Source organism: Rhinolophus sinicus, chromosome 13, assembly GCF_057876585.1.
Source record: "Rhinolophus sinicus isolate RSI-liver-muscle chromosome 13, RSI-T2T, whole genome shotgun sequence".
In the NCBI taxonomy this organism is placed as follows: Eukaryota; Metazoa; Chordata; class Mammalia; order Chiroptera; family Rhinolophidae; genus Rhinolophus; species Rhinolophus sinicus.
Genome location: NC_142513.1, coordinates 60002152 through 60027645, shown reverse-complemented (window position 1 = coordinate 60027645; position 25494 = coordinate 60002152). Strand labels below are relative to the sequence as shown.

General features: G+C 49.8%; 2 protein-coding genes across 14 annotated transcripts in view; one reads left to right on the top strand and one right to left on the bottom strand.

Annotated features, from left to right (window-relative positions):
• The window catches only part of WDR73 (WD repeat domain 73), an 8871-nt gene extending 3297 nt beyond the window's left edge, over positions 1 to 5574 (top strand). For both annotated transcript variants that reach the window (XM_019743524.3, XM_088789468.1), the window contains 3 exons: positions 2906 to 3070; positions 3318 to 3665; positions 4690 to 5574. In XM_019743524.3, coding sequence (XP_019599083.3) covers positions 2906 to 3070; positions 3318 to 3665; positions 4690 to 4925 — 749 coding nt within the window. In that variant the 3' untranslated portion in view covers positions 4926 to 5574. The remainder of the gene's footprint in view (positions 1 to 2905; positions 3071 to 3317; positions 3666 to 4689) is intronic.
• LOC141568148 (uncharacterized) lies at positions 64 to 25494 on the bottom strand. Of its 12 annotated transcripts, none has more exons than XR_016018314.1 (8): positions 25033 to 25494; positions 24677 to 24837; positions 22869 to 23388; positions 17000 to 17857; positions 13532 to 15692; positions 11857 to 12051; positions 6863 to 9276; positions 64 to 5647 (listed from the first exon to the last, which is right to left on the bottom strand). XR_016018314.1 is itself a non-coding variant. In XM_088789460.1 (4 exons), exons 2-4 carry the CDS (start codon positions 23275 to 23277, stop codon positions 14251 to 14253), a joined length of 2709 nt encoding a protein of 902 aa, XP_088645586.1. In that variant the 5' UTR covers positions 23278 to 23388; positions 25033 to 25494; the 3' UTR covers positions 12917 to 14250. The 12 variants fall into 12 exon arrangements, 1 of the variants encoding a protein (XP_088645586.1); XR_016018320.1 differs by lacking the exon at positions 24677 to 24837 and having other exon boundaries at positions 64 to 1897; positions 5571 to 5647; positions 6782 to 9276; XR_016018318.1 differs by lacking the exon at positions 24677 to 24837 and having other exon boundaries at positions 64 to 1897; positions 2544 to 5830.

Sequence of the window (25494 nt, the reverse complement as noted above, 5' to 3'; positions counted from 1 at the left end):
GGGATTGACACACACCTCTACCCCCAATCTGAGCAAATTAAAAAGTAGATTCAGAGTCAGATAGGAATTCAAATGCAGTGTGTATTTAATGCAGGCAGAAATGAATTAGCAACCACAGCGTGGCACGCAAGCCACAAATGGAGGTTCCTGTAACTCACTTCAGGTATCGAATTTACCAACCCAGAGGGAACAGACTGACACCTCCTGCTCCTTTCCCACTATGACTATAGGCAGAGCACCTACTGGTCTACCTCTCCCCCGGGCAGGGGCAGAGGTGAGGGCAGAGGTGAGGGCAGAGCTAGGGCTGCTCAGGTGAGCTCACCGCTTGGAGAAGGAGGAGGCAGCGGAGGTCACCTCTCTCTGCAGGCATGCTAGCCTCGGGGAGGGAAAACTGAGCGAGCAAGAGGCTGGGCTGACCAGTCTCCCACTCAGAGAAGTCCGTCTGCTCCCCAAGAGGGGAGTGGGGAAGGAGCAGGGGGTGTCAGTCTGTTCCCTCTGGGAGGGGAGGGGAGTTCCCTCGTGGGAAATAGCGTTTCCTCCAGCAGTGGGTTCATGGTTCTCAGGCAGGTGCCAGATCCTGTAGCCCTGATCCAGTCCTTCCAGCCCTCCTTCAATTTGAGCATCGTTGGCAAGCATGGAAGTGTGCCTCAGAGGCACAGGCCTGCTCTGGGGACTGTCCCTTTGTTTGTGTGATCCTCTGCCGGCCAGCAGGTCCCCACACCACGTCCAGGATGCTTCCCAGGAGCTGGATGCAGTTGTTGGCTTCTTCCCAAGTGTCACTGCTGCAGAAAGGCAGTTCTTGTGCTTGTTTGCTTTGAGATCACTGACCCTAGTGGCCTTCCTTTGTTGTTTCTTGTCAGTTGTCTTATACTGTAGATTCCAGGTGTTCATATAATGCTACTGAAATTCACCCATTTAAGTATACAATTCAGTGATTTTTAGTAAATTTAACAAGTTGTATGGCCATCACAATAAACGAGTTTTAGGACATTTTCAAAACCCCAATCAGCTCCATCATGCCATTTATCGTTAGTCCCATGCCCACACCCTGCCCCAGGCAACCACTAACCTACTCTCTGTCTCTTTAATAACATTTGCCTTTCCTGGACATTTCATTTTAAATGGAATCGTGCAATATGTGGTCTCATATCTGGCTTCTTTCACTTAGCATAATGCTTTCGAGGTCCACCACGTCATACCATGTCATAGCATGTATCAGTAGCTTGTACCTTTTTATGCCTGAATAGTGTTCCATTGTCTGGATGTACCACATTTGTCTCTCCGTTCACCAGCTGATGGATCTGAATTTTGGCGATTACAATGAACAAGGCTGCTAAGAACAGTCACATATTAGGTTGGTGCAAAAGTAATTGCGGTTTTTGCTATTATTTTTAACCTTTTAAATCACAGTTACTTTTGCCATTTAATATAAGTCTCTGCTGACATACATTTTCATTTCTCTTATATAGACAGTTAGGAGCAAAATTGCTGGGTCACGTGCTAAATTTATGTTTGATTTTTTTTTTTTTTTAAGAGACTTCCACACTTTTCCAAAATGGCATCATCATTTACATTCTCACCAGCAATGTATGAGGGTTCCCATTTCTCCAAGTCCTCACCAACATTTGTGTTGTCTGTCTTTTCTATTAAAGCCATCCTAATGGGTGTGAAATTGTATCTCATTGTGGCTTTCCTTCACGTTTCCTTAATGATTAATAATATCGAGCATCTTTTCATGGGATTAGTAGCCATTCACACATCTTTGGTGAAATGCCTATTCAGATCTTCGTGAGGAAGTTAGTTGTTGTTTTTCCCCAGCAGGCTGAAACAGAACGCTGTCACAGGCCATGTGGCATTCTGGTTCACTGTGCGTTTTTGTTGAGAGTCAGTCAACAATCTGTAAGATGGAACAGTAATGTTAACGAGTGCATAGTATATTTCAGGCACTGTACTCAGCACTTTCCATGTATGACCTCATTGAATTCTCATGAGTCTGAGAACAGACTCTGTCCCAGACAGGCTAACGTTCAGTCACACAGATAGTTGGTGTTTCTTCTCTCATCCCTTCCTTCCTTATTTTGACTCTTAACCTTTCTTTTAGAATTAAACAAACAAACATAGATCTTCCTTTTCTTCAGAGAATCCAGGAACCAAATAATGACACCCCTCACCCCCCTTGGAACAAGAAAATATAAAATGGAAAATATGCATCTCCCTTGAAGTAGTTTGTGTAGCGAGCTACTTGTTCTGAATTCGTTTGTGAATGGCTTCTTTTAAGAGAAGCCTCAAATGTAGATTCAGAGACGAGAACGTGCCTGCTAACCCAGCAGGCTTGACACAAACAGATAAAACCAAAATTTGATTGAACTTGAGGTTGTGTCTTTTCTTCTGTTCATTGTAAAATGGATGTGGACTTTCTTGTCCAGTTTACATTTGAAGACAAAGACATTTGTGTTGTAACCTTTACCTGCAAGGTTTCAACAAATTGCTGAGGTCATAGAACATGTATTTGAAGAAGTAATATTAGTTCATGAACTCTGTACCTGTTATTTTCACTTAAGGTGTAAATGACACCACCAGTGTGTTCTTCCTTTTTTTCTTCCTTTATCTGTTCTCCACGAAACTGTAAAAAGCCAGAACTTCTTTGAGGGGTTTTCATATGGCGGCTGTGATTCATTATCTCCCATTTGCAAAACAGTTCATAAGACGAATTATAAAGGAATTAAAGTGCTTCTGAGAGTTTCAAAATGTAAACATAATGCAGAGTGTTATGTCTCCACATCCTGTTTTGCCAGCTGTCAGCTCCCTTTCTTCCTTGACTTTGTAAATGTTGACCGGTTTCACCATGTAATGCTTCAAACCTTCATTAACAGCCTGAATTTTCGCCTCTCCCATTTTCCCGCAGATGTCATTAAAGCTGTCAGCACCATCGCTGTGCACGAGAAAGAGGCGAATCTCTGGCCCCGGGTGGCCATCTTCTCATCAGTAGCACCAGGGGTCCTCCACGGTGTGCGGCTCAGCGGGCTGAAGGTTGTGGACCTGGCATCCCAGAAGACCACGTACACCTCCGGTACGGCCGCAGTTCATCCCTTGCCAGCCTCTCCAGCCATGTCCGCTTCCCAGCCCTACCCAGCCCGTTTAAACTGAATTTAACCCTGTGTGTCAGATGCTGGGACCCAAGATGAGTGAGCGGCAAGCCCTGGCCTCCCAGGGCTCCCGTTCTGGGACTGGGGTGCTTCCCCGAGGAAGGGACTTGTGACCAGCCCATCCTGCCAAACTACCAGAGCCATCTGACTCCAGCAGCTTTTCTCTTCCAGGTGTCAGTGACAGTGAGGAGCTGAGTAGCCTGCAGGTCCTGGGTGCAGACACCTTCGCCTTTTGCTGCACCTCGGGCCGGCTGGGGATTGTGGACACCCGCCAGAAGTGGGCACCGTCAGAAAACATCAGCCCCAGCGCTGGGTCCAGAGGAGGGAGGTGGTGTGCAGAAGTCGGGGGCAGGGGCATTGCCAGCCTTTGCTCAGATGGGCAGCTCTGTCTGCTTGACCCCCGGGATCTCTGCCATCCGGTGAGCTCAGTCCAGTGCCCAGTGTCCACACCGAGCCCTGACCCAGAGCTGCTGCGCGTGACTTGGGCTCCAGGCCTTGACAACTGCTTGGCCATTTCAGGTACTGCTAGCAGGACGTCATGTCTGCTATCTGATCTGTCTCTTCCAGGGGAATATAGGGCGCTCAGGAACGAGCCTCTGGCCCTGTCATAAACCTGGCTCCGGAAGTTCAAGTTGCTCACAGGAAGCCCCACATTAACTCTTCAGGTTCTTCAGGGGCAGCCCTTCCTCATTCTGGCTACTAAACTTTCACACATTGGTAGCAGGCCTTTCTGTCCTAGCAGGAATTCAGTTCTGAGGTTGGTCAAGAGGCCTGCAGATAGTAAGACCTAGGACAGCCCTGGGCTGCACCAAAGAGAAATGAGAGGAGCTCAGGGGTGCTTCTCAGTCTCCTTGCTTTGGCAATTGTAGCAAGTCCCTGGGGTCAGCAGGCCTCACAGTGTCTAGTTGAATGAGAGTATTTAGTGAGCGTATCTAACGGCCAGTGGGGAGGATCCATTGAGCGGGGAAAGGTTGAAAGAATAGTTGAGGGATGATGAATCATGGCAGGATCCAGAAAGAGCAGAAGAACCCAGCATGGGTGGAGGGGACTGGCTCTTTGGTAACAAGAAGACAGCAGGGTGGAGTGAGTGGGGATAACTAGGTCATGAGGGGCCATGAGAATGTTTATCTAAAGGCTTCTGTGTCTCCCATCAAGTAAGAGACAAGGCCGTCTGCTGAGCGGGACCCAGATGTGGAGGGATTAGAATTTGGGGCAAGTGAAAAAGGTCTGGAAAAGTCTCTGAAGCCTCAGTTTCCGGGGGTAGATACTAGTACCTCCTTCATAGAGTTGTGAGGATCAAGTAACGTCTGTCCAGGATGAGCCTCGGTCCTGGCACGAGACAGATGGACAACATCGTCACCACGTGTCCTGTGCAGCTGGCAGCTGCCAGCATGAGGGCAGGGGTCCCATGCCCTTCATTTGGCCATTAAGTATCTCCTTACGTTTGGCTCCTCGTCCCATAGCCTGGTTTGGTGCAATAGAACAAACTGTAGAACTTAGATGAGGGATGAGGTGTGAGTCCCGTTTTCTCGTTCTTCCTCAGGGTTTGATGCGACGGTCCAGGTCCATGATGTCACGTGTTGGGCCGGAACGGAGGGCCAGGTAGAACCTCTCTTCACTCACAGAGGTCACATCCTCCTAGACGGCAATGCGCCAGATGCCGCTCCACTGGTCACCACCCACACCTGGCACCCACGCAAACCAAGGACGCTGCTCTCGGCAGCAAGTGACGCCTCTCTGCACGTGTGGGACTGGGTGGACCCCCGGGCCTCCCGCTGACACCAGGGGTTTCTGCCAGGCCTCGAGGAAGAGGAGGAGCTGCTGTACATTCAGACTTCTGCTGGTTTAGGACTCAAGTGACCGCAGGTCCCTATTACCAGCTGAGTGGCCTTGGACAAGTAAACCGGCCTCTCTTAGCCGCAGTTTGCTTATTTGTAAAAGGACAGTATTAGTAACTGCCTTGTAGGGTTGTTGGGGATTCAGAAGTAATATATGAAAAAACATCTGGTAGGATGATTGTCACGGTAAAGATTTGGTGGCTGTTCTTCACTCAAAGCAGTTGTGTGTGACAGGTTTCGGTCCCTTGGGCTTTTGGCACGTAGGCATCTCACAGGCCTGAGAGAGACGCTGTCCTTACCTAATGGGCTGTGGGAGGGGTTCTCAGGACTAATGCTGACCATGCAGTCGTTCCCTCGGTACTGACTTAGCCTAACCGCCACGTCCCCTGTGGCTCCCAGCAGTTGGCACAGTTGGGAAACTGTGAAACAGTGACTGAGACACGCGTGTTGGAGTCACACAGATCGGGGCCCAAGTCCTGCCTCCGAAACGGACCGAATCCTAGTCCCACCTCGCAGAGCGGCCGAGATGGTGAAACGAGACCCTGAAATAAAGTGCTCGGCACGGCCTGGCACGCTGAGTACTCACTGAATGTGCTGTTCGTGTTTTCACTCTGTCCTGGACTGGAGGGCCGGTGCAGCGATGTTAAAGAGCAGGCTGGAGTCCTGGAGAGAAGGAAGGGGAGAAGGTCATGTTCTCGGGGCGGAGTGTCATCGAAGCAGGTGAGTGGGAGCCCGCGTCCTGGGCCGAAGCAGCTGGGAGGCCGGGGTCGTGCCCACTAGACACTGAATCTGCAAGTCCCACGTGGCCTAATATAGTCCTGATATGCCCTTGATAGGAATTTCCACCTACGTAAAGAATTTCATATCGAAAAGAGTGAACTGATTTAAACTAACCCATACCAGATTTATTTCCTGGCCATATACAAATTCTCAACTCAGATTTCTGGGCTACGTCTTTGAAAGCCATTTCCAGAAATGGGCTCTCTGAAAAATCTCCTCAGTGGCAGCAAATTGACATCCTTTGAAGGGATTCTGTTTTTGGAAAGCAGAAATTGGGCAGAGCCAAGCAAGTCTCGCAGATAAGGAATGCACCAGGCTAGATAATAAGCACGCTGTTGTCTGTCAGCATTTACTTAGCCTTCCCATGTGCCAGACACGTGCGCATTGCAGGAAGTACAGGGAGACGAGGCTTTCTAAGGTATGAAGACGGCCCGTAAAGGAACACTCAATGTCTTCAGTAGTGACAACAGCATATAAAGGCCACAGCCCATCAGAGTGACTACTTTTGACAGACAGCACTTACTTGGGTAAGTTCTTGGTGTTCTTAAAAAAGACTTAAGAGTCATTCTATAAGTCTAGTTAGATACAATCATGATACATGCAGATTGTGCTTTGTTTTATAATTCTTGGGTTTCTGGAAATTTGTGGGAAAACATGTTTAAATCCAACACACAGAGGAAACTATTTTAAGAGGGAGAAGCTGTGTTCGGTTTATTTCCAAGCACCATTTGCCCTGTGTGTCAGTCCCCCCAGGGACTCTGCTCCTGCAGGCGCCCCCTCGGTGGGCACCTGTTGACCTGCACGTGGCCTCCCTCCCTCGTGGGGTCTGGACAGCCGAGTACAGACAGGCCCTCGTGGACTTGGCAGAGGCAGGGGATGGAGAGGTAAACCCTCCCACCAGGGGTCTTGTGAGGCAGTGGCATGGTTCTTAGCATTGCTCTGGGGAGATGTACAGAGAAGGCTGTCCCCACTGCCTCCTCCTGGGCCACATCCACTCTCGGGGTGCTTTTGTCTCACCCAGATCTGGATCTCCTGGGGAAGGACAGTCAGGAGCTGTTCCAGGACTAGCAACTCCAGGATCTGCTCTTTCATACACACCTCTGGTCTCAGCCACTGATCACAGAGCTTCCGGAGTTGGATGAGTGTCTCCCGGGGCCCTGATGCTTCTTGATAGTGGAAATGCCAAAAGCGCTGGCAGGAGGTCTCTGGCCCAGGGTCACTCCCTTGAAAGGAAATTTCCTGCTCCCAGTGGCAATCTTGTTCCAGTTTTGCTATTCGAACTTCTTCTTGGCCTTGAGGGACCTGGATTTGTTGGTCTACAGCTACAGCCATTGTTCAGTTCAGAGAAGAACCTTGCAGCTGTGCTCTGAAGTTCAGCCTCTTCCTTTACCTGACTGGGAAGCCACTTTCAGACAGGAGTTACTAAGTAGAACCTGAAATTCCGGAGCCAGAGACACATTACAGAGTGAACCCTAGTGAACACCACAAGTGTTAGCCCGGCAGGATTGAGGTGAAGGAAAGAACCTTCCTGTTGTCCCCTCCTCATGTCCTGCTGCCTGTGGAGTCTGACCCTCTGTCACTGGGGAGGCAGCTCCAGAAGTTTGATAGGAGAGGTCAAGGGCTGGTGATCTGGTTGGCAAGTAGGAGAGCTGGAAGCTGGGTTTGCATCACAATTTACTGAAGGCTGAGAAAATGCCAGGGATCCGTATTGGAGAATGAGGATGGGCTGCTGGAGATAATAGGAACAATAAGCCACCCCCTCTGCCAAGGCACTGCTCCAGTGAAGGCCGCAGTGTGAATGCGCAGGGCAAGTACGCACGGCGCCCAAGGTAGCACCTTGGAGAGCAGCACCCGGGTGGAGCCGGCTCCAAGTCCAGAGATGGAAATGCTCCGACCGCTCCCCTGCCCTCTCGGGCTGGGTTCTGAGCTCTGGGCGCCCCGTTCAGGATTCCTCAGTCCCGGCATCATAACTCTCCCCAACAGGGAAATTTACTCTGGTGAAGATTACAGGCTTGAAGAACAGGGACAGTAAAGACAGACTCGCTGGATATTAGTTACGGGAAAGTTAAGATACTCCGTCTGCGGTAATCAAAGCGGAGGCAGTCACGGCTCAGAGATCCCCAGGGGTTCGCCCCAGGTCACACAGCTGGTTTATGGCAGGAAATGGGCAGTGGTTCGGCGCTTTGACCGTGGACTGGGTGACTAGCCTGCAGAGCGTGACTTACACCGCAAGGCTACTCCGCTCGGCGGGCGCCCTTCTCTGGAAGCTTTAGGGGGTAAACGCGGGCCCTGGGGACGACGTCGCTGCGAACGCTGCAGGGCCACGATCGTCCCCTCCGGGTCAGGTGTGTGGCGGAAGGAAGGCGCCGCTAGCACGAGGGGCGCACTGTGCCCCGGGGTCTGCTCGCGAGGCCTGTGCGTGTGCGGCGGGACCCTAAGTCTCGGCCCGCTCCCGCCCGCCAAGTCCCTGCGGCTGCGGGCGCCGCACCCCACGGCACTCGAAACGTACTCCAGACCCGGAGTCTGGGCACTCGGGCAGCCACTAAACACCGGAAGCGGAAACGCGAACCCCAGAAGCACTCGGGCTCCGCCGGACTTCATTTCCCATAGGCCTCTGCTTATGCCCGCAGACTGGCAGCAGGCGTAGCCAATAAAACGTGGGGATGGCTTAGGCGCCCTTTTGTTTCGGACGAATCGGCGACGGGTGGGACTTTTGCTACATAGTTTGTAGTCCGAAGCCACTACTAGAAGGGACCCTGCTGGAGAGATAGATAGTGGTTGTCTCGCTTCCCTGACTGTCGCGGGAATTAGAAGAGTTGGCGGCCTCTCGCCTCACGCGGCCCGGCGGCACTGAGACGGTCCCTTACAGCTGAAAGCGGGTATTTATGCGTTAGTCCCCGTTTGTCCGTATGACACAGGTGAGGGAACACAGGCGGCTGGGGCTCGAGGCCTCTCAGTGTGGAGCTGAGACTCCAGTTATTGTGCCACAGAAAGCCCGCCTGTGGTGTGGTTGTCCCCTGTGGTAACGCGTCAGCACCTCACACACACTTCCTCTTTTCCTGCCAGCACAGTCTTGGGCCACTCGAGATGGATACTGCTGACATTTATGCTTCAGCCAGGCGTTGTGGAGCATGTCCCTCGGGCCCAGCAAAACACTCCCCTAAGGAGAGCAGCCCCGCAGAGGGCGCTTTCACTCAGCTGCTGTGGACCACCTCAGTAACGCCAGTGCAGCGTGGTAAGTGCTAGAGGGAGGTGTCTTCAAAATATAGAAATATATGACTGGAAAGAAATACCGTAGGGCAGCTGGAAGCACCCAGGGAGGAGGAAGGTTCAGCCTCAAGGTAAAGGGGCAAGAAACGATACTTTGTTGAGTGCCTGCTTTACGTATTTCCTCTGGTTTGGATCTGGCAATGAATCGTGCGTAGTAGGTCTCATTCCCTGTTTAACAGATGAAGGGTCCAAAATTCAACGGAAGGTGGGTGAAGCTGTGACTCTCCGACAGGAAGGGCAGCCTGTGGTGGGGCAAAGGAGGGATAGGGTGGCAGGAGGGCTCTCCCGGGAGTCTCCAGCCCAGCTGTGAGTCTGGCCATGGAGAGCTCTTTTCTCCTCTGAGCTCGGGAACAGGAGTTCCAACAGGGCTCCTGTGGAAACACCAGCACTTGGCGCAGGCGCACACATCTAGCTCTCAAACCATTCCCTGGACCAGCCCAGAAGTTTCCCAGGGCTGCCTCAGGGACCGGTTAGGTGGGCAAAGTTCCAGCCCAGGAGAGGGCTTTGGGTTCCCATCACCAGAGCAGCTCTGCTTTCACATGTTTGCTATTGTAAGATTTCACCTGGAAAGAGGTTCCATTGTTAAAAAAAAAAAAAAAAAAAAAAAAAAAAAAAATTACTAATCCAAGTCCATTGCCCAGTCCCTTAAATTGGAGCTCCCGACCACATGGAATTTTGACTAGAAGCAAATTCAAGCATGGAAAGGGTAGCCCCAAACACAACTCATATCACCTTCACCATTACATCACACCCAGTACTTCAAGGGAGAAGACATGCATACATGTCCTTGAGCTGTGAGCCACATTCCCCAAAAATGGGAGGAAAGGACCCTCAATAGTTACATACATGGAATGCTTTCCCAGTTGCAGCTTCCTGGTCCCTCAGAGGACAGGGGGTCGTAGAAACCTAGATCGGAACATTCTGTGGTGGAAGCACGCTACGTCGAGGTTAGCGTTAGCAACATTACCGCAGAGAATAGGGTGTCAGTGTTCCCTGCCATACCGAGCGACCCTTTTCCCAGCAGCCTTCTGGAATAGGAAGAGCGAGTGTTGTCTTCAGTTTTGCACATGAGGAAAATGAGGCCTCGAGAAGTGATGTGCACCAGTCACTCTGCTAGTTAGTGGCACAAGTGTGTCTAGAACCAGGTGTGTCAGCTTCCTTGGGCTCTCAGTACTCCTACTACACCACACATTTCAGGACAGGAGCAGCAGGGAGACAGACAGGAGCTAATAACTCTGAAGGGCAACTATACGGATAATGAGAGAGGCAAGTGCCAGTAGGTCAGTTTTCAGCGTGAGTGCAGTTCCTAGATCATTGATGTATTTAGAAAAACATGGCGTAGAAGTGTTTGTAAATAGCGCCTACGAAGAAAGGATTTTTAGACGAGGAAAATAAGCTTATCCTGTAAGAATTCAACTAATTTCAAGCACATGCAATAAATGCAGATTAATGTTTCCTAGGCCCACTGGGTCATCCACTAACTCCAACTTAACCACTGATACTAACCTGTCAGCAGAAGGCACGTTCAGCTGGGAAACCTGGAAGAGCTAACAAGTCAATCTTGGGCTCTGAGCAGACAGCATTGGGAGGAGCAGGAAAGACAAGTGGGGCTTTGAAGTGCAGCCTTTGTCACCTGAAGGGGTTCATAGCTGGTGTCTCCCTGTCCCTCATATGATCCCTTTCTTCCATTCCATGTTGAGCAACCAGTATCTGGTCACCAGGCCACCATTTAAGTCACTCGAGACCAGGCACAAGGGGTTTTCTGAAGGTGGCTTAGTATAGGAGGTCCCCCACTGTGAATTAATAATAATTGGGGTTCTAGGTTCCACTGGTCTCTTGGAAATTTAGTTAATAGGGGGCTGCTACCCAGGGTCTGGTCATCTTGGGGTGTACTGAGGAAATCTCGTCTGCAGCAGAAAAGTTGGGGACCAGAACTCAGCTGTGGTAAATCTACCATGATGTCCCCCTCCCTGAGGCCTCCTGGCAGGCACCCTTCCCTCAGACACCAACCGTGTAAACAAACAGCAGGGACACTGTGCCTGCCAGGACCTGTGAGCCAGGAGGAGCCCATGTGAAGAGGTTCCTTGGAGCCAGTTCTACAACTGCCTGGGGCCTGTGGACCGTTGGAAAGTTCCCAGTTGGTACACTGGGAAGAGGGAGCAGGAGAGAGGGAACCAGGGCAGGTAGGCCCTGGAGACACAACCTCTGCTGATGCCAGAGGCAGTAGTAGCTCATTTGCACCAATGACTAGGCGGAAAGCCAAAGGGAATTAACCAGCAGCCCTGCTCTCCACCAGGCTCTGAAATCTTGTCTCAAAATCTGACCATCATCCCACAGTTCTACTTCTACTTCCTCTATGGCCTTGGGCTGTTCTATCAAGTAAAGAGGGTGAGAGAAGGAAAGACCCTAATGTTCTGTCCAGAGATTTGAAATAGCTCCCAGGCAGCCGAGAGGTTACAACAGCCCTGCATTTGAAAAACTCCAAGGCTGTCTGTGAGAAGCTGTGTGTGCAGCAAACCCAGTACACTAGGCTGCTGCTGGACTCCCTGGTTAGGAGACAGGACCCCCATGGGGGATAAAGGGCTGGGAAGAATGGCCACTGGTCACGTGCAAGGAAGGACCAGTTACAGTTCTGGATCATCCTGATACTCGCTAGGGAGGGAGAAGCCTCAAGCTCGTTGCTTGATACATCAGTTTTATTTTACGTTTTGTTTTCTTGTCAATTTGTTCCCCAGGTATTTCTCGTGGCTTTAATATTGCAGTGGATCAGCTGACTTCAGGACTGGAGCGGTTAAGCAACAGGTGCTAGGTAAGTCACTTACCTCTTCCCTGAGCCCCCCTTCCTGGGCTGGGAAGTGGGGACACGGACCTCCGTCGTACAGCTGTCTAGATTGAGACGTGCACCTGAAGAGCTCAGCACAGAGCCTGTGCAGAGTTGCTGCTCCGTAAGTTGTGTTCTATGAGTTGTTGTGGTTTATTGAAAACTGTCAATGCAACCCAAAGGGAAGTAAAATTCCCTGAAAAAAATATAAGGAAGTCTCATTAGGACCTGCCTCAAATGGTGAAAATCTCTGATAAGAGTGAGGGTGTGTGATTTGTGTCACAAGTGTGGCTACACCCAGGTCTGTCCAGCTCCCAACACTCCGTCCGCCACACCACAAACTTCAGAGCGTGATCTGGGGGGACAAAGTCTTGGCTGGGAGGGGAGCTGAGGGGGGATTTCTGGGGTGTTGCTGAGTTGTTTCTTGTGTGTTCCATTTGTAGCCATTCAATGAGTGGTATACTTCTGTTATATTTTAACAAAAAGGTTAAAACAAGGGGTAGTGTCTCAGGATATGGTTGTGTGAATACACTGGGATTAAAGGGTAGGATAACGTCTCCCCCATTTCTGTTTATCTGGACGGAAGACAAATAGATTGTGTTCTACAGGGTTGGCTATAGCAACGGTGCATGGTTTTTCACTAGCTTTTGATGATCTGTGACATTTCAAAAATATATATTGTTTCATTAGGATACTGGTTGGTTAGGTTTTTATAAATGTCTTCAGCTTTGTCTCCATTCATCGATAGAACTAGATCGCAACTTAGGTGAGAGGACGCTGAAGTTACAACTAACTTACATTTATTATTTTACCAAAGGAAAGTGTAGGAAACCTAATCAATGTGCAGATCAATGTGGCAGTGGACATTGGAAAGGTGTGTGCACTGCTCAATCACACACCTTTCTAGGTTCACCCAAAAGTGTGTTCTTTGAAGCCACTGATTTTTACTCCCTGAAGGCCTTGGCCCATGTTTAGCCCAAGGCAGGAGGTGTGTGGGGAAGTGAAGTGTGGGTTTGCTAACGACAGTCAAGTTCAGGTTTCTAACACACATTAAAAGAGACTCAGGAAAAGAATGGGCCTCTACTTTATTAGGCAACGTTGAGCATCCATCCTGTAAGAACCAAGGCCCATTCTGAGTGCCGGCCCCATGCATAGGAGGCGGCGGTTTCACATTTCCCAGAGACTCCTTATCTACTGTCCTCTCCTAACAAACCCCTTCACCAGCTCTCATGCCTGTCTTTACAGTTGGAAGGTTCAAGAACCTAAGAACAAAGCCCTGGTAGCACCCTAAAATCAAGGGCAACCTCTGTAGCACAACTCCTCAGGTTCAAGCCCAGATCTCTCCAGAGGACAGACGACGTCCTCATAACCAACACATCCTTAAAAATAACATCCTTTGTATAGGAAAGCTATCAGACATACTTCTAGCTCTGCATGTATAGAATCCACATAAGAACGAGGAAATGACAAATGTGTAGTGATAGTTATGGGGTATCACTGTCTGTGTGTCTGTGGGGTAAAGACACGAGCCCACCCTTCAAAGTGCAGGATGGCTTTCCCGCGATGAGACAGAAGCTACTGACCACCAGGCATGGCTAGACAGCTGAGGGTCTCCGCCTTTACTTCACACTCAAAACACAAAGCCCCACAAGTACATCCCCCGGCAGCCAGCTTACCACAGGACAGGAGCAGAGACAAAAGCACACGTGTAAATCTCCGCAGTGTACTCCTTTCCTGGTGGGGCCTGTCCACCTCTTATCAGAGCAAAGGCTACTGAGACACTGGTTCCAAGACATACTCCCTCGTGTTTTGGTGTGTTTGACACTTTCCAGAGAGAAACCTTTTGGACTTGACCTTCATGTGATGACTCAGGATTGGAGAAGGTCCTCCACCTGGACCTGAAATCAAAGCCCAGAACACAGCCCGGGAAAGCCGTTTCTGACATGGGCAGGGGGCCTGGAACACAGCTTGGGGTGAAGGCACCTTAACTTTAGCCCCACAAAGTGGCAGCTTCACAGATTTCTGGTATTTCTCTGAGGACTCAGCTGGCTGTGCGCCATGCTGTCTTCTGTTCCACAAGGAGAAACACTCCCCCTGTTCTACCAAAGAGGAAACTGAGGTACAGGGGGTCAGGAGAAAGGGAGCCAATCAAGCCATGAAATGAAACAGCAAAAGACCCAACTTTCCAGCCTTCCGTTCCTGTGCTCTGTTCTGGGAGTTTGATTCCGACCACTAACATGATGGGATCCTGGAATGAGGAGCAGGGGTGAGATTCCGGCAAAAATCCCAAAAGACCATTCAAAAGAATGGCTCTTCTAATGAGAAGTCCCTACTTGGGGGCAGTGTGACAGGTTCCTCTCCTGGGCCAGTCTCCTCACTTTCCCTCTTTGCCACATCAACTAAGTTTCTCTTTCATGTGAGTTCTCTGATGTGTAATAAAATTGGAGCTGTTGCTGAAGCCTTTGCCACACTCGGGGCACTTGTAGGGCTTCTCCCCTGTGTGGATTCGCTGGTGTATAATGAGAACTGAATTCCAACTAAAGCCTTTGCCGCATTCAGGGCACCTGTAGGGTTTGTCCCCCAAGTGCGCTCTCTGGTGCATGACCAGGATGGAGCCCCGGCTGAAGCTCTTGCCGCACATGAGGCACTCGTAGGGCTTCTCGCCCGTGTGGGTCCGCTGGTGCACCACTAGCTGGGAGCGCTGGCTGAAGCACTTCCCACACTCGCCGCATTTGTAGGGCTTCTCCCCCGTGTGGATCCTCTGGTGCTTGATGAGGTTGGAGCTCCAGCTGAAGCTCTCCCCGCACGTGAGGCACTCGTAAGGCTTCTCGCCCGTGTGCCTCCCCTGGTGTGCAATCAGGCTGGAGCTCTGGCTGAAGCTCTTCCCACACTCCCCGCACTTGTAGGGCTTCTCCACCAAGTGGGTTCTGCGGTGCGTGGCCAGATTGGAGCTGCGGCTGAATCGTTTCCCACACTCGCCACACTGATAGGGCTTCTCTCCTGTGTGAGTTCTCCGGTGGGTGATGAGGGCCGAGCTCTGACTGAACCTCTGCCCACAGTCGGGACATTTGTACGGTTTCTCCCCTGTGTGGATCCTCTGGTGTCTGATCAGGTTAGAGTTGTAACTAAAGCTTTCGCCACATTCTTTACATTCGTAGGGCTTTTCTCCGGTGTGGATTCCCTGATGAGTATTAAGGCTGGACCGGTTGCCAAAGCTCTTGCCACACTCTGGGCATGAGTAAGGTTTCTCTCCCGTGTGGGTTCGCTGGTGAGCAATGAGATTGGGACTCCTGCTGAAACTCTTGCCACACTCGGCACACTGAAAGGGTTTCTCGCCCGTGTGGATCCTCTGGTGGGTTATGAGGTTTGCGCTCCGGCTAAAGCTTTTCCCACAATCCCTGCATTTATAAGGTTTCTCCCCGGTGTGAGTAGTTTGATGTCTACTAAAGTTTGAACCATCACTAAAGCTTTTTCCACATTCGTCGCATTTGTAGTATTTCTCTCCCGTGTGGGTCCGCTCGTGCGTGATGAGGTGGGATTTCCGGCTGAAAGTTTTCCCGCACTGGGGACATTCATAGGGTTTCTCACCCAGGTGGGTGCCCTGAAGGCCTATGAGCTGTCCAGCTTCTCTGCCCTGGGATGGCACCTTCCTGTGTTCCTCTCCGGGGGTATTTCCCTGGGGACCCCTGGAACCACAGTCTCTCTCAAAGTCACTTTCCCAGTCAGACTGCTGAACACCTTCCCGTTTGGGCATTTCTGAGAAGATCTCATGTGACTCCACGTCCTCAAATATGTCTTGATTAGAGTTCTCCCCATTTTCACTCTGGATCTCAAAATCTGAAATAAGAAAAACGTACAATTTATACTCAATTCCCTATAGTGATAAGAAAAGGAAGCCCAAGGGGAAATGTTTAAAAATTCAACTTGCAGTAAAAATAAAGAGGCTAAAGAATCCTTAAGACTTTTAAAAACCAGGCTGATTTCCTTCTAACTGGGTATCTAGTTACCAGGCCTCAAACTTTCTGTTCATCACCCAGAATGTCTAAGTCAAAGCTGAGTTTTGTCTTTTCTTATTTCTCCACTGGGAGATGAGGGCAGGTTGGAATTTGAAAATCTTAACAGATGTAAAGTAGCAGAGTGCGCACTGACCCCTACGGCTCCCCACAGTACCTGATGCTTAGTAGGTGCTCAATTAAGTTTGATAAATGAATAAATGAGTTTTTAGTTGGTATCAGGAATTTCCGTAAAGCTGTAACTTGAGATGCAGGGATCTATTTCTGTGTAACTTATGAAATAGGGATCCAATTTTAGTTTTTCCAAAATGGTGAGACCACTGTCCAAATGCCACTCGCTCACCAGTTCATGAACGGCCGTAGGACCCTTCCCTTATAGGTCAGTAGACAAAAGCTGCAGTTGTAGCTCAGTTTAAACCCATGGTTCTTGTATTTTCCATCCCTGGACACATACTCTCGACTCGTGTGCACAGCACATTCCCGTGGCTGTTCACGGGATGTCCCCCTGCCTGGCTAGAGGCCTCCTCTTTCTCATTCTAGAAAGCATATCAGAATGAGTGCAAGGAAAACTAATGTCCGTCTGCAAATAAACCTGAATTTACTGTAATTTATTTATACCAATGAACCTGGTCACTAACTGTGGTGCTTTAGTGTGGGGTAGGCTCACAATTCTTCCAAAGCCCCTCCCACCTGATTGTGACATACTGCTGTGTCTCAACACCGTGCTCAGAGACACTGGTCTAAAATACAGAAGCGATTCCGTACAGCTTACGTCCTAGTCGGGCTCTTCCCATTGAGCGCTGTCCTGAAAAGCCTGGTGGGAATCTGTTCGTACCTGAGTGACTGGGGACATTGTTCCACATGAACCCTGGCTGCGTGAAAGACTAACTGCTGACAAAAGCAGCAGTGAGCTCTGTTATCAGTTTAGATGAATGACTGCCAAACATCATACCATTATAGTGTTATGCCTCTCTAATAAGAGTTCTGCATGATATACGTTTCAAATACTTAAGTGAATTCCAAGTGATTTTGTTTTGAAGCTGAGAATCGTACCTTTGAAAAGACATACACTTTTACAACCTGCCAACACTCTCCACTCCCCTTCTTGTTAAGAAAGTGGAATGTACTCGCCACATTTGTAGGGCTTCTCCCCCGTGTGGATCCTCTGGTGCTTGATGAGGTTGGAGCTCCAGCTGAAGCTCTCCCCGCACGTGAGGCACTCGTAAGGCTTCTCGCCCGTGTGCCTCCCCTGGTGTGCAATCAGGCTGGAGCTCTGGCTGAAGCTCTTCCCACACTCCCCGCACTTGTAGGGCTTCTCCACCAAGTGGGTCCTGCGGTGCGTGGCCAGACTGGAGCCTTGGCTGAAGCTTTTCCCACACTCGCCACACTGATAAGGCTTCTCTCCTGTGTGAGTTCTCCGGTGGGTGATGAGGGCTGAGCTCTGACTGAACCTCTGTCCACAGTCGGGACATTTGTACGGTTTCTCCCCTGTGTGGATCCTCTGGTGTCTGATAAGGTTAGAGTTGTAACTAAAGCTTTCGCAACATTCTTTACATTCGAAGGGCTTTTCTCCGGTGTGGATTCCCTGATGAGTATTAAGGTTGGACCGGTTGCCAAAGCTCTTGCCACACTCTGGGCATGAGTACGGTTTCTCTCCCGTGTGGGTCCGCTCGTGCATGATGAGGTGGGATTTCCGGCTGAAAGTTTTCCCGCACTGGGGACATTCATAGGGTTTCTCACCCAGGTGGGTGCCCTGAAGGCCTATGAGCTGTCCAGCTTCTCTGCCCTGGGATGGCACCTTCCTGTGTTCCTCTCCGGGGGTATTTCCCTGGGGACCCCTGGAACCACAGTCTCTCTCAAAGTCACTTTCCCAGTCAGACTGCTGAACACCTTCCCGTTTGGGCATTTCTGAGAAGATCTCATGTGACTCCACGTCCTCAAATATGTCTTGATTAGAGTTTTCCCCATTTTCACTCTGGATCTCAAAATCTGAAATAAGAAAAACGTACAATTTATACTCAATTCCCTATAGTGATGAGAAAAGGAAGCCCAAGGGGAAATGTTTAAAAATTCAACTTGTAGTGAAAATAAAGAGGCTAAAGAATCCTTAAGGCTTTTAAAACCAGGCTGATTTCCTTCTAACTGGGTATCTAGTTACCAGGCCTCAATTTTGTGTTCATCACCCAGAATGTCTAAGTCAAAGCTGAGTTTTGTCTTTACTTATTTCTTCACTGGGAGTTGAGGGCAAGTTGGAATTTGAAAATCTTAATGGATGGAAAGTAGCAGAGTGCGCACTGACCCCTACGGCTCCCCACAGTGCCTGATGCTTGGTAGGTGCTCAATTAAATTTGATAAATGAATAAATGAGTTTTTACTTGGTATCAGGAATTTCCCTAAAGCTGTAACTTGAGATGCAGGGATCTATTTCTGTGTAACTTATGAAGTAGGGATCCAATTTTAGATTTTCCAAAATGGTGAGACCACTGTCCAAATGCCACTCGCTCACCAGTTCATGAACGGCCGTAGGACCCTTCCCCTATGGGTCAGTAGACAAAAGCTGCAGTTGTAGCTCGGTTTAAACCCGTGGTTCTTGTATTTTCCATCCCTGGACACACACTCTCGACACGTGTGCACAGCACATTCCTGTGGCTGTTCACGGGATGTCCCCCTGCCTGGCTAGAGGCCTCCTCTTTCCCATTCTAGAAAGCATATCAGAATGAGTGCGAGGAAAACTAATGTCCGTCTGCAGATAAACCTGAATTTACTGTAATTTATTTATACCAATGAACCTGGTCACTAAATCAGGTGCTTTAGTGTGGGGTACGCTCAAAATTCTTCCAAAGCCCCTCCCACCTGATTGTGACATACTGCTGTGTCTCAACACCGTGCTCAGAGACACTGGTCTAAAATACAGGAGCAATTCCGTACAGCTTACGTCCTAGTCGGGCTCTTCCCATTGAGCGCTGTCCTGAAAAGCCTGGTGGGAATCTGATCGTACCTGAGTGACCTGGGACATTGTTCCACATGAACTCTGGCTGCGTGAAAGACTAACTGCTGATAAAAACAGCAGTGAGCTCTGTTATCAGTTTAGATGAATGACTGCCAATCATCATACCATTATAGTGTTATGCCTCTCTAAGAGTTCTGCATGATATACATTTCAAATACTTAAGTGAATTCCAAGTGATTTCGTTTTGAAGCTGAGAATCGTACCTTTGAAAAGACATACACTTTTACAACCTGCCAACACTCTCCACTCCCCTTCTTGTTCAGAAAGAGGAATGTACTTGTTCATTTGTTGTCATTGAGGGAGCATTTTGCAGGGGCAGCAAGCTCAAAACAGGGGCCTGTGCCTACAGAAAGCAGGTGGCGCTGGAGGGGCCTGACGAGGTCAGCTGCGACTGTTCGGCTCACCTGGCAGACAAAAGCAGGTTTGAAGTTGACAGTCTCCATTTCTCTATAATATAGAAGAGGAAAGAAAGAAAAAGAAAAAAAAGGCAGGTTCTTTGCCTTCTGGAGTTGTATAGGTTCTTAAAAGAAATAAGACAAGTACCCATAGAAATAGAAAACAAGATAAAATATGATAAAAAGCCAAAGAGAAGCCAAAATATGATAAAACGCCAGATGGAAGACTCCTAGCAGAGGAGATGAGCGCTGGGGCCAGGGAGGAAGGACCGGAAGGAAGGACAGCTTGACGCAGTGGGTCTCCACGGGTGTGCACTCAAAGGACGACCAGGACACTACCACACAGGGAGGGACAAAGCCATTCCGAGTCAAAACTCAGGAGCACAGGTGAATGCTAGAAAGTACAGGTATGTTCAAGAAACAGCAAGATCAGGTCTGAATGGAGCAGAGGCTTCGGCCAGGGGACTGAAGAGGACCGACTGTAGGGCCATCTGAGCCAGGTCGCACCGGGCCACGGGCTCCAAACAGAACAAGGAGGTCACACTGGGGAACTCACGGGACTTGTAAGCAGGAGAGTGCCCGATCACTCCGGCAGGAGTGGAGCAGCTGCAGTGAAGGGGGAAGAGGCTGAAAGCAGGTTCCCTTTGGAGGCTGCTGCAAGATTCAGGTGAAATACCGAGAGCATGACATTTAGGAGATGAAAGTGTCACTGGGAAACACCCAGAGGAGCTTCCCCCTTAACCTATTCAGAGAGGTCCAGTCCTAATCGGAATAAGATACTTTCACTGTGAGCATCAGAGGTGCCTGCTTGTCAAATAGTAAACCAGTGTGCTGGGCAAACGTGTCCAAAGGTCCAGAGCTGGACGCACAGACTAGGTCAAGTGGTCTTATCTGCTAAGTACATGTTTGAGAAAGGATGAAGATAACTGCAGAGGTTTCCCTGAATAATCACGAGTCAGGTCAGGAGCATTTGTAAAACAAACACCAACAAAGATGATCTGAGAGGCAGAAGTCGTAGGACTGAAACCGAGTCATGGAGAGTCCCAGGAGAAATGAAGCCACGAGGCCCTGCAGCAAGCCGGGGGGGCAGGCTGCTGCAGTGGGCGCCTGATCTCCCAAGACACCTGCTGAGCTCTGGCCCTCTGCTCTGGGACTTCCCCACCAAACAACAAGCCCAGACAGAGGCCTCTCCTTAGCCCACAGCCCTCAGCTGCTCAGGCCTCTCCGCAGTGTCCGACAGAAGAGCCGCACGTTTGTTCCAAACTTGTCCCATCCATCAGGAGGCAGGGAAACCAAGTGTTTAAATAGGATGAGAGGTGTCTGTATTTTTTTAAATAAGAAGAGCAAAATTCAAAGTTCTTTTTCAAGGCCAAAGAAAACCGGGTACTTTGCTTTAGAGAAAACCTAGGATCTCCCAAACACACGTGGAAGGAAACAGACTAGGGTATGAATCCAGCTGTGTGACCTCGGGTCAGGGCTGGTCTTGCTGCACTTCATGTCCTCACCCAGGAAAGGCCAGGCCCACCCACCTCACAGGACTGTCAGAGGGACACGCATGGTGTCCAGGGCAGGGCTGGGCTCACAGCAGGCCCTCGGGCGGTCCCGTTCCCCAAAGGACGGCTTTGCTCACATCTCCAAGGTCTCTGCAGGTCATCACCACCTCTGCCCTTTTCTTTCCTTCCTTCTCTCCCAGCCTTCGGAATCCTCCAGATTAGATGCCTCTGAATTGGCCACCTTTGCCCCAGTCCTCGCCTGCATCCCCTTTCCCACGGCCCGCTGGGAACCGTCACTACGCGTCGCGGATGAGTGACACGCTTCTGAACGTGGCCCACATCCTCAGACCATGAGTTCCAACCTTGGCCTGGTTCAGCCACGTGCTAGCTGCAAGATCTTAAGGGAGTCGCTTCACTTCTCTCGCTTATCTCCCGATGTGGTGAAGCGGTAACAATCTCACCGTCTTCCAAAGTGGTTAAGTGTCCTCAAGTTTTGCATATTAGGTGCTAGGCAGACACACTGCCTGGCCCACAGAAAGGGATCGGTAAATGTTAGCTATTGTTAACTGAGTTCTTTCTCACGTATGTCCAATCTCCTCCCCTTCCCCTGCTGTTCTCACCTTGGCCCAACCCCCATCAGCTTCCTGGCGGCTCTCCTGCCTCCAGCCTCTCCCTACTCTAATCAAACCTACATCCTGTTGCCAAACTGGGCTTCCTCCCATGGCCTCGGGCCCTAGTTCAAGAACCTGCTGAGGCCAATGACAGTCCAAGCCTCCTCCCACCCTTTCCCCAAAGTCTGCTTCCTACCACTTCCTAAAAACACACTTTCCACCCCCATCAGCCAGCCTTTCTTGCTGTCACCTGAACGAAGCCACACTGGTCCACCCTTCAGAGCCTCCGCTTAGCACAGCTTCTCTTAGATGCCACCCCCTCCGCCTGCCCTGCACCTTACCCAACTCTACCCCAGCTTGCAAGTCCTGCTCAAATTCCATGTCCTCTGTGAAGCCTTCTCTGACTTCTCCCCTGCACACAGGCAGCCATTTCCCATGGGTCCTGAAACAGTCCTAGGGGCACTGGCAGATCGGAAGTAAATATTTTGTCATCAAGGGAGTCCCATTTACAAATGAAGAGCAGTTGGAGGCAGAGTAGTTCAGTGGTGGGCCAGGGTCCCACAGCGTGTTCATAACCCAGGAGACAAACATATTAACCATTGCAAAGAATTCAAGTTTGTAATTCCCCTTTTAAGAGCCCAGCATGACTTTATACCACAGAAAGACCCAGTTATTGGTTGGTTCACTCTGTAAGAGACCGTTAGTTAGCATGAGAACTGCTACTTTAAGGTCAGGGTTAACAGCCCTTAGCTTAAAAGAATCTAATTGTAAATTCCAGGATGTGGGCAGTTGCAGCACAGAGACCAGAAGCCCTGTAGCTTATCTTATACTCTTTGAAGCTATGTAGGTCCTGTAGTTTATCTTGTACTCCCTAAGACTAGGGAAAATTACTGAGTGCCTTTAGAACGCTATAAAAACCCTTAGCTTTAAGGGTTTGGGGTCCTTGTTAAAACCCGCTGCGTCGGGCAGAGACGGGGACCCCAGCTAGCTGGAAATAAGCCTCGCTGTGTGACTTGCATTATCGTGTGTGTCCTCTGTCTGTCTGAGGGGTGGACGATTCCAGGACTTAACAACTCATCATTCATCTTGGTTTCATAAAAATAATCACTTTTTAAAAACAGGATTTGGTTTTTCTAACTGCCGGAACTTCAAATATCTGGACGTTTATTGCACAACCAAGTGAAGGTGCCAAGAGGTGATTTATAGGGTCCTCAGCCCCTCCCCCCAACCTCCATAAGCTTCCCCATTACTCTGATTAAACACAGAAGTAAAAATCATGCTTACCATGCAAACATAGCTCCAAGAATACTCCTCTAAGCCCCTCGTATACTGAAATTCTGGAACTGTCACTGCACACAAGGGCATTTAAAAAGGTGACAGTGTGCTGACTGCCAGCAGACCGTGTAGAGAGATGGGACCGTCCCCAGCTCTATCCTGGATCCCACCTCGGAAGGTGCCCCCACCCTCTCCCTGTGAGGTTCAGCATCTCACCACTGTCCCCAAGCGTATGGGGCAAGCCTTCCACCAGGGCCACTGCTTCCTCACTGCTTTCGGGCCGATGCTCTTGCAGCCAGGCCTGAATCTCCCTGGGCAGCATGGTCAACATCTGCTCCTTGGTGTGAACTTCCGGCCTCAGCCAGCGCCGACACAGCTCGCGAAGGCGGCCGAGTGCACCCTGCGGCCCTCCGGCCACCTCCTCACGGGGGCTGCCCTTGCCGGCACTCTGGGGAAAGGGCTCAGACTCAGGGCCATCCTCCTGCAGCACAGCTTCCTGTACCCAAGAGTCGTCCTCCAGGATTGTGGTGGTGACCTCCTCCTCCTCCTCCTGTTCATCGTCCTCTTGAGGCACCTGGACCAAGGGGCTCAGGGGAGTGGTTACTCTCGGCACCTCAGCAGCCATCACCCACGTCCTTGGGGCAATCACTCAGGCTTGTAGGCTTTCTCGTCAGTCTTCTCCAGCCAGGCTCTCTGAGAAGACACTTCCGTCCTTAAATTTCAACAAGTAGCCCAGCTGAGAAATGAGAAAGAGAACCAGAATCAATATGTAAACCGTCCCAAAACAATCTTAACTCACTGCAGCCCGGGTGAGGCCACCAAGTGATTCTTACATCCGCAGATCAACACAAGTTTCCTGTCTCTCTTAAAGGAAAATGGCTTATTCCTTAAAACCCATCTCTGTCTATGGCAAGAGAAGAAGGAGCACAAACACAAAATATACAGCATTTTTCTTTCCAAGAGACCAAAGCCTGAGTATCGGAAATTCAAAGCCCTTGCAAGAACCCAGGACTGAGTGATCCTGCCTGTAAGTCAGAGACTTTCTGCAGCAGAGTGAGTGACCTTGACTGAACAAACTCAGTCACTCAACCTCACTGACCACACCTAATAAGTAGACATAATAACACCCGTCCTTCTTATCCTACGGACCCATGTTAAGAATTAGCAATAGATCAGATGTCAAGACACTTTGAGCCTCACTGGAAGGAAGGCTATATCTCAACTGCATTAAAGTATGAAGTTTTAAAATTTGCTACTCTTCAATCCAGCCTTGGCCACTCTGGAATTTATCTTTAAAAATAACCATCTTTACAAAGAGAAATGTATTTGCAAGGACACACAACCATAGCATTCTTTCTAATTGAAAAAAAAAGAAAGGACACATTAAAAGTCCAAAAGTCCAGCACTTAATAAATGATGACATATCCATACAGTAAAGTATGTTAAAAGCTATGCTGATGTAATAATGACTACCTTTGAGGGTGGGTATTGACTGAGAAGTGGCTCAGAGGAGCCTTTGGGGTGCTGGAAATGTTCTATATCTTGACAGTGATTGCATTATGAAATTTAAGAAATGTGCACCCTGCTGTATTTTAAAATATTTTAAAAATTATGCTGTCAAAGATTGTTAATCATTAATGATTTAAGATAATCCTCATATGAAAATTATGGATAAAAGCAAAGGCAGAAAGGCATTAAAATCACAGACACAGTATGACCCCGATTCCCTTTAAAAATGAACACATACATAAGGAAAAAAAGTGGATGGGGATTCTACATGATGTTGAGAGCAGTGAAATTATAAATTATTTAGAGGATAAAAGTAATGAAAAATTATTTTAAAAATCATTACTATATCATAAAGAGTCAGATAACAAGCCACCCGCCAAAGAAAAACGGGGGGAAAAAAGCGGGGAAGGAAAAACTTTATGAAAAGAATAAAACAGAAATGCTAGTAAGAAAACCGAAGCTCCCAATGTGTATTCACAATGACTGGAAGAAACAGAGATTCACTGAACTCTTACTTGGGAACCCGGGAAATTTTCTTAGCAAGCTAATTCGCGGTGTGACCCGGGGCAAGGCACGCCCCCTCTGAGCTCAGTTTCCCCATCTGTAAAATGACGAGGTGCGCGGGATGTCGTCTCAATGGCAAGAGAAGTTAAGGTTGGATGTGCAAGGAGCCCCGCTGGAAGAAGAGTCCGGATGCGTTAGCTGAACGAACCAGCGCCTAAACCCTGACGACCGGGGCCCGCGGGCCGCGGACAGCGCCCCCGACGCCCCTCCCCCAGTAGGCTGCCGCACTGGCTCCAGGCCCGTTATTCCCGCGCCTCGGGCTACTCCCCTGGGTCGCATGGCTCCAGGCCTCTCTCTCCCGGCTCACCTCTTTGGAGACCAGATCCTGCTCCGGAGGCGGCTCCGCGTGCAAAAGTGCCCGGGACACCGCAGGCCCCTACGGAGTCACTACTGCTCCGACCGGAGGGGCACCGAGAACAATGGACGGGATAGGCCCGCCCCCTGCCGCGCTCATTGGCTGACGAGCACGGCCCCTGGAAACTCTGCTTTCCTATTGACGCTTATAGCGACGGACGGAGGGAGATTGGGTCGAAGGCATTGTGGGAGATGTAGTCCGCCCAGACCACCCGTGCTGCGGGCCTGGGAGAGGAGTTTGTGGTTGATAGCCTGGGCAGTGCCAGAGGACCAGAGCCAGAAAATCCGCGGGCTGGCCGTCAGGACCCTAGTGGTAGCCAGAGTTGTGACCTGGAACATGTCATGTCACTTCTTTAAGGCCTCCTTATATTTATCTGTAAAAAGTGATGTTAAGTCCTGGAATCGTCCACCCTTC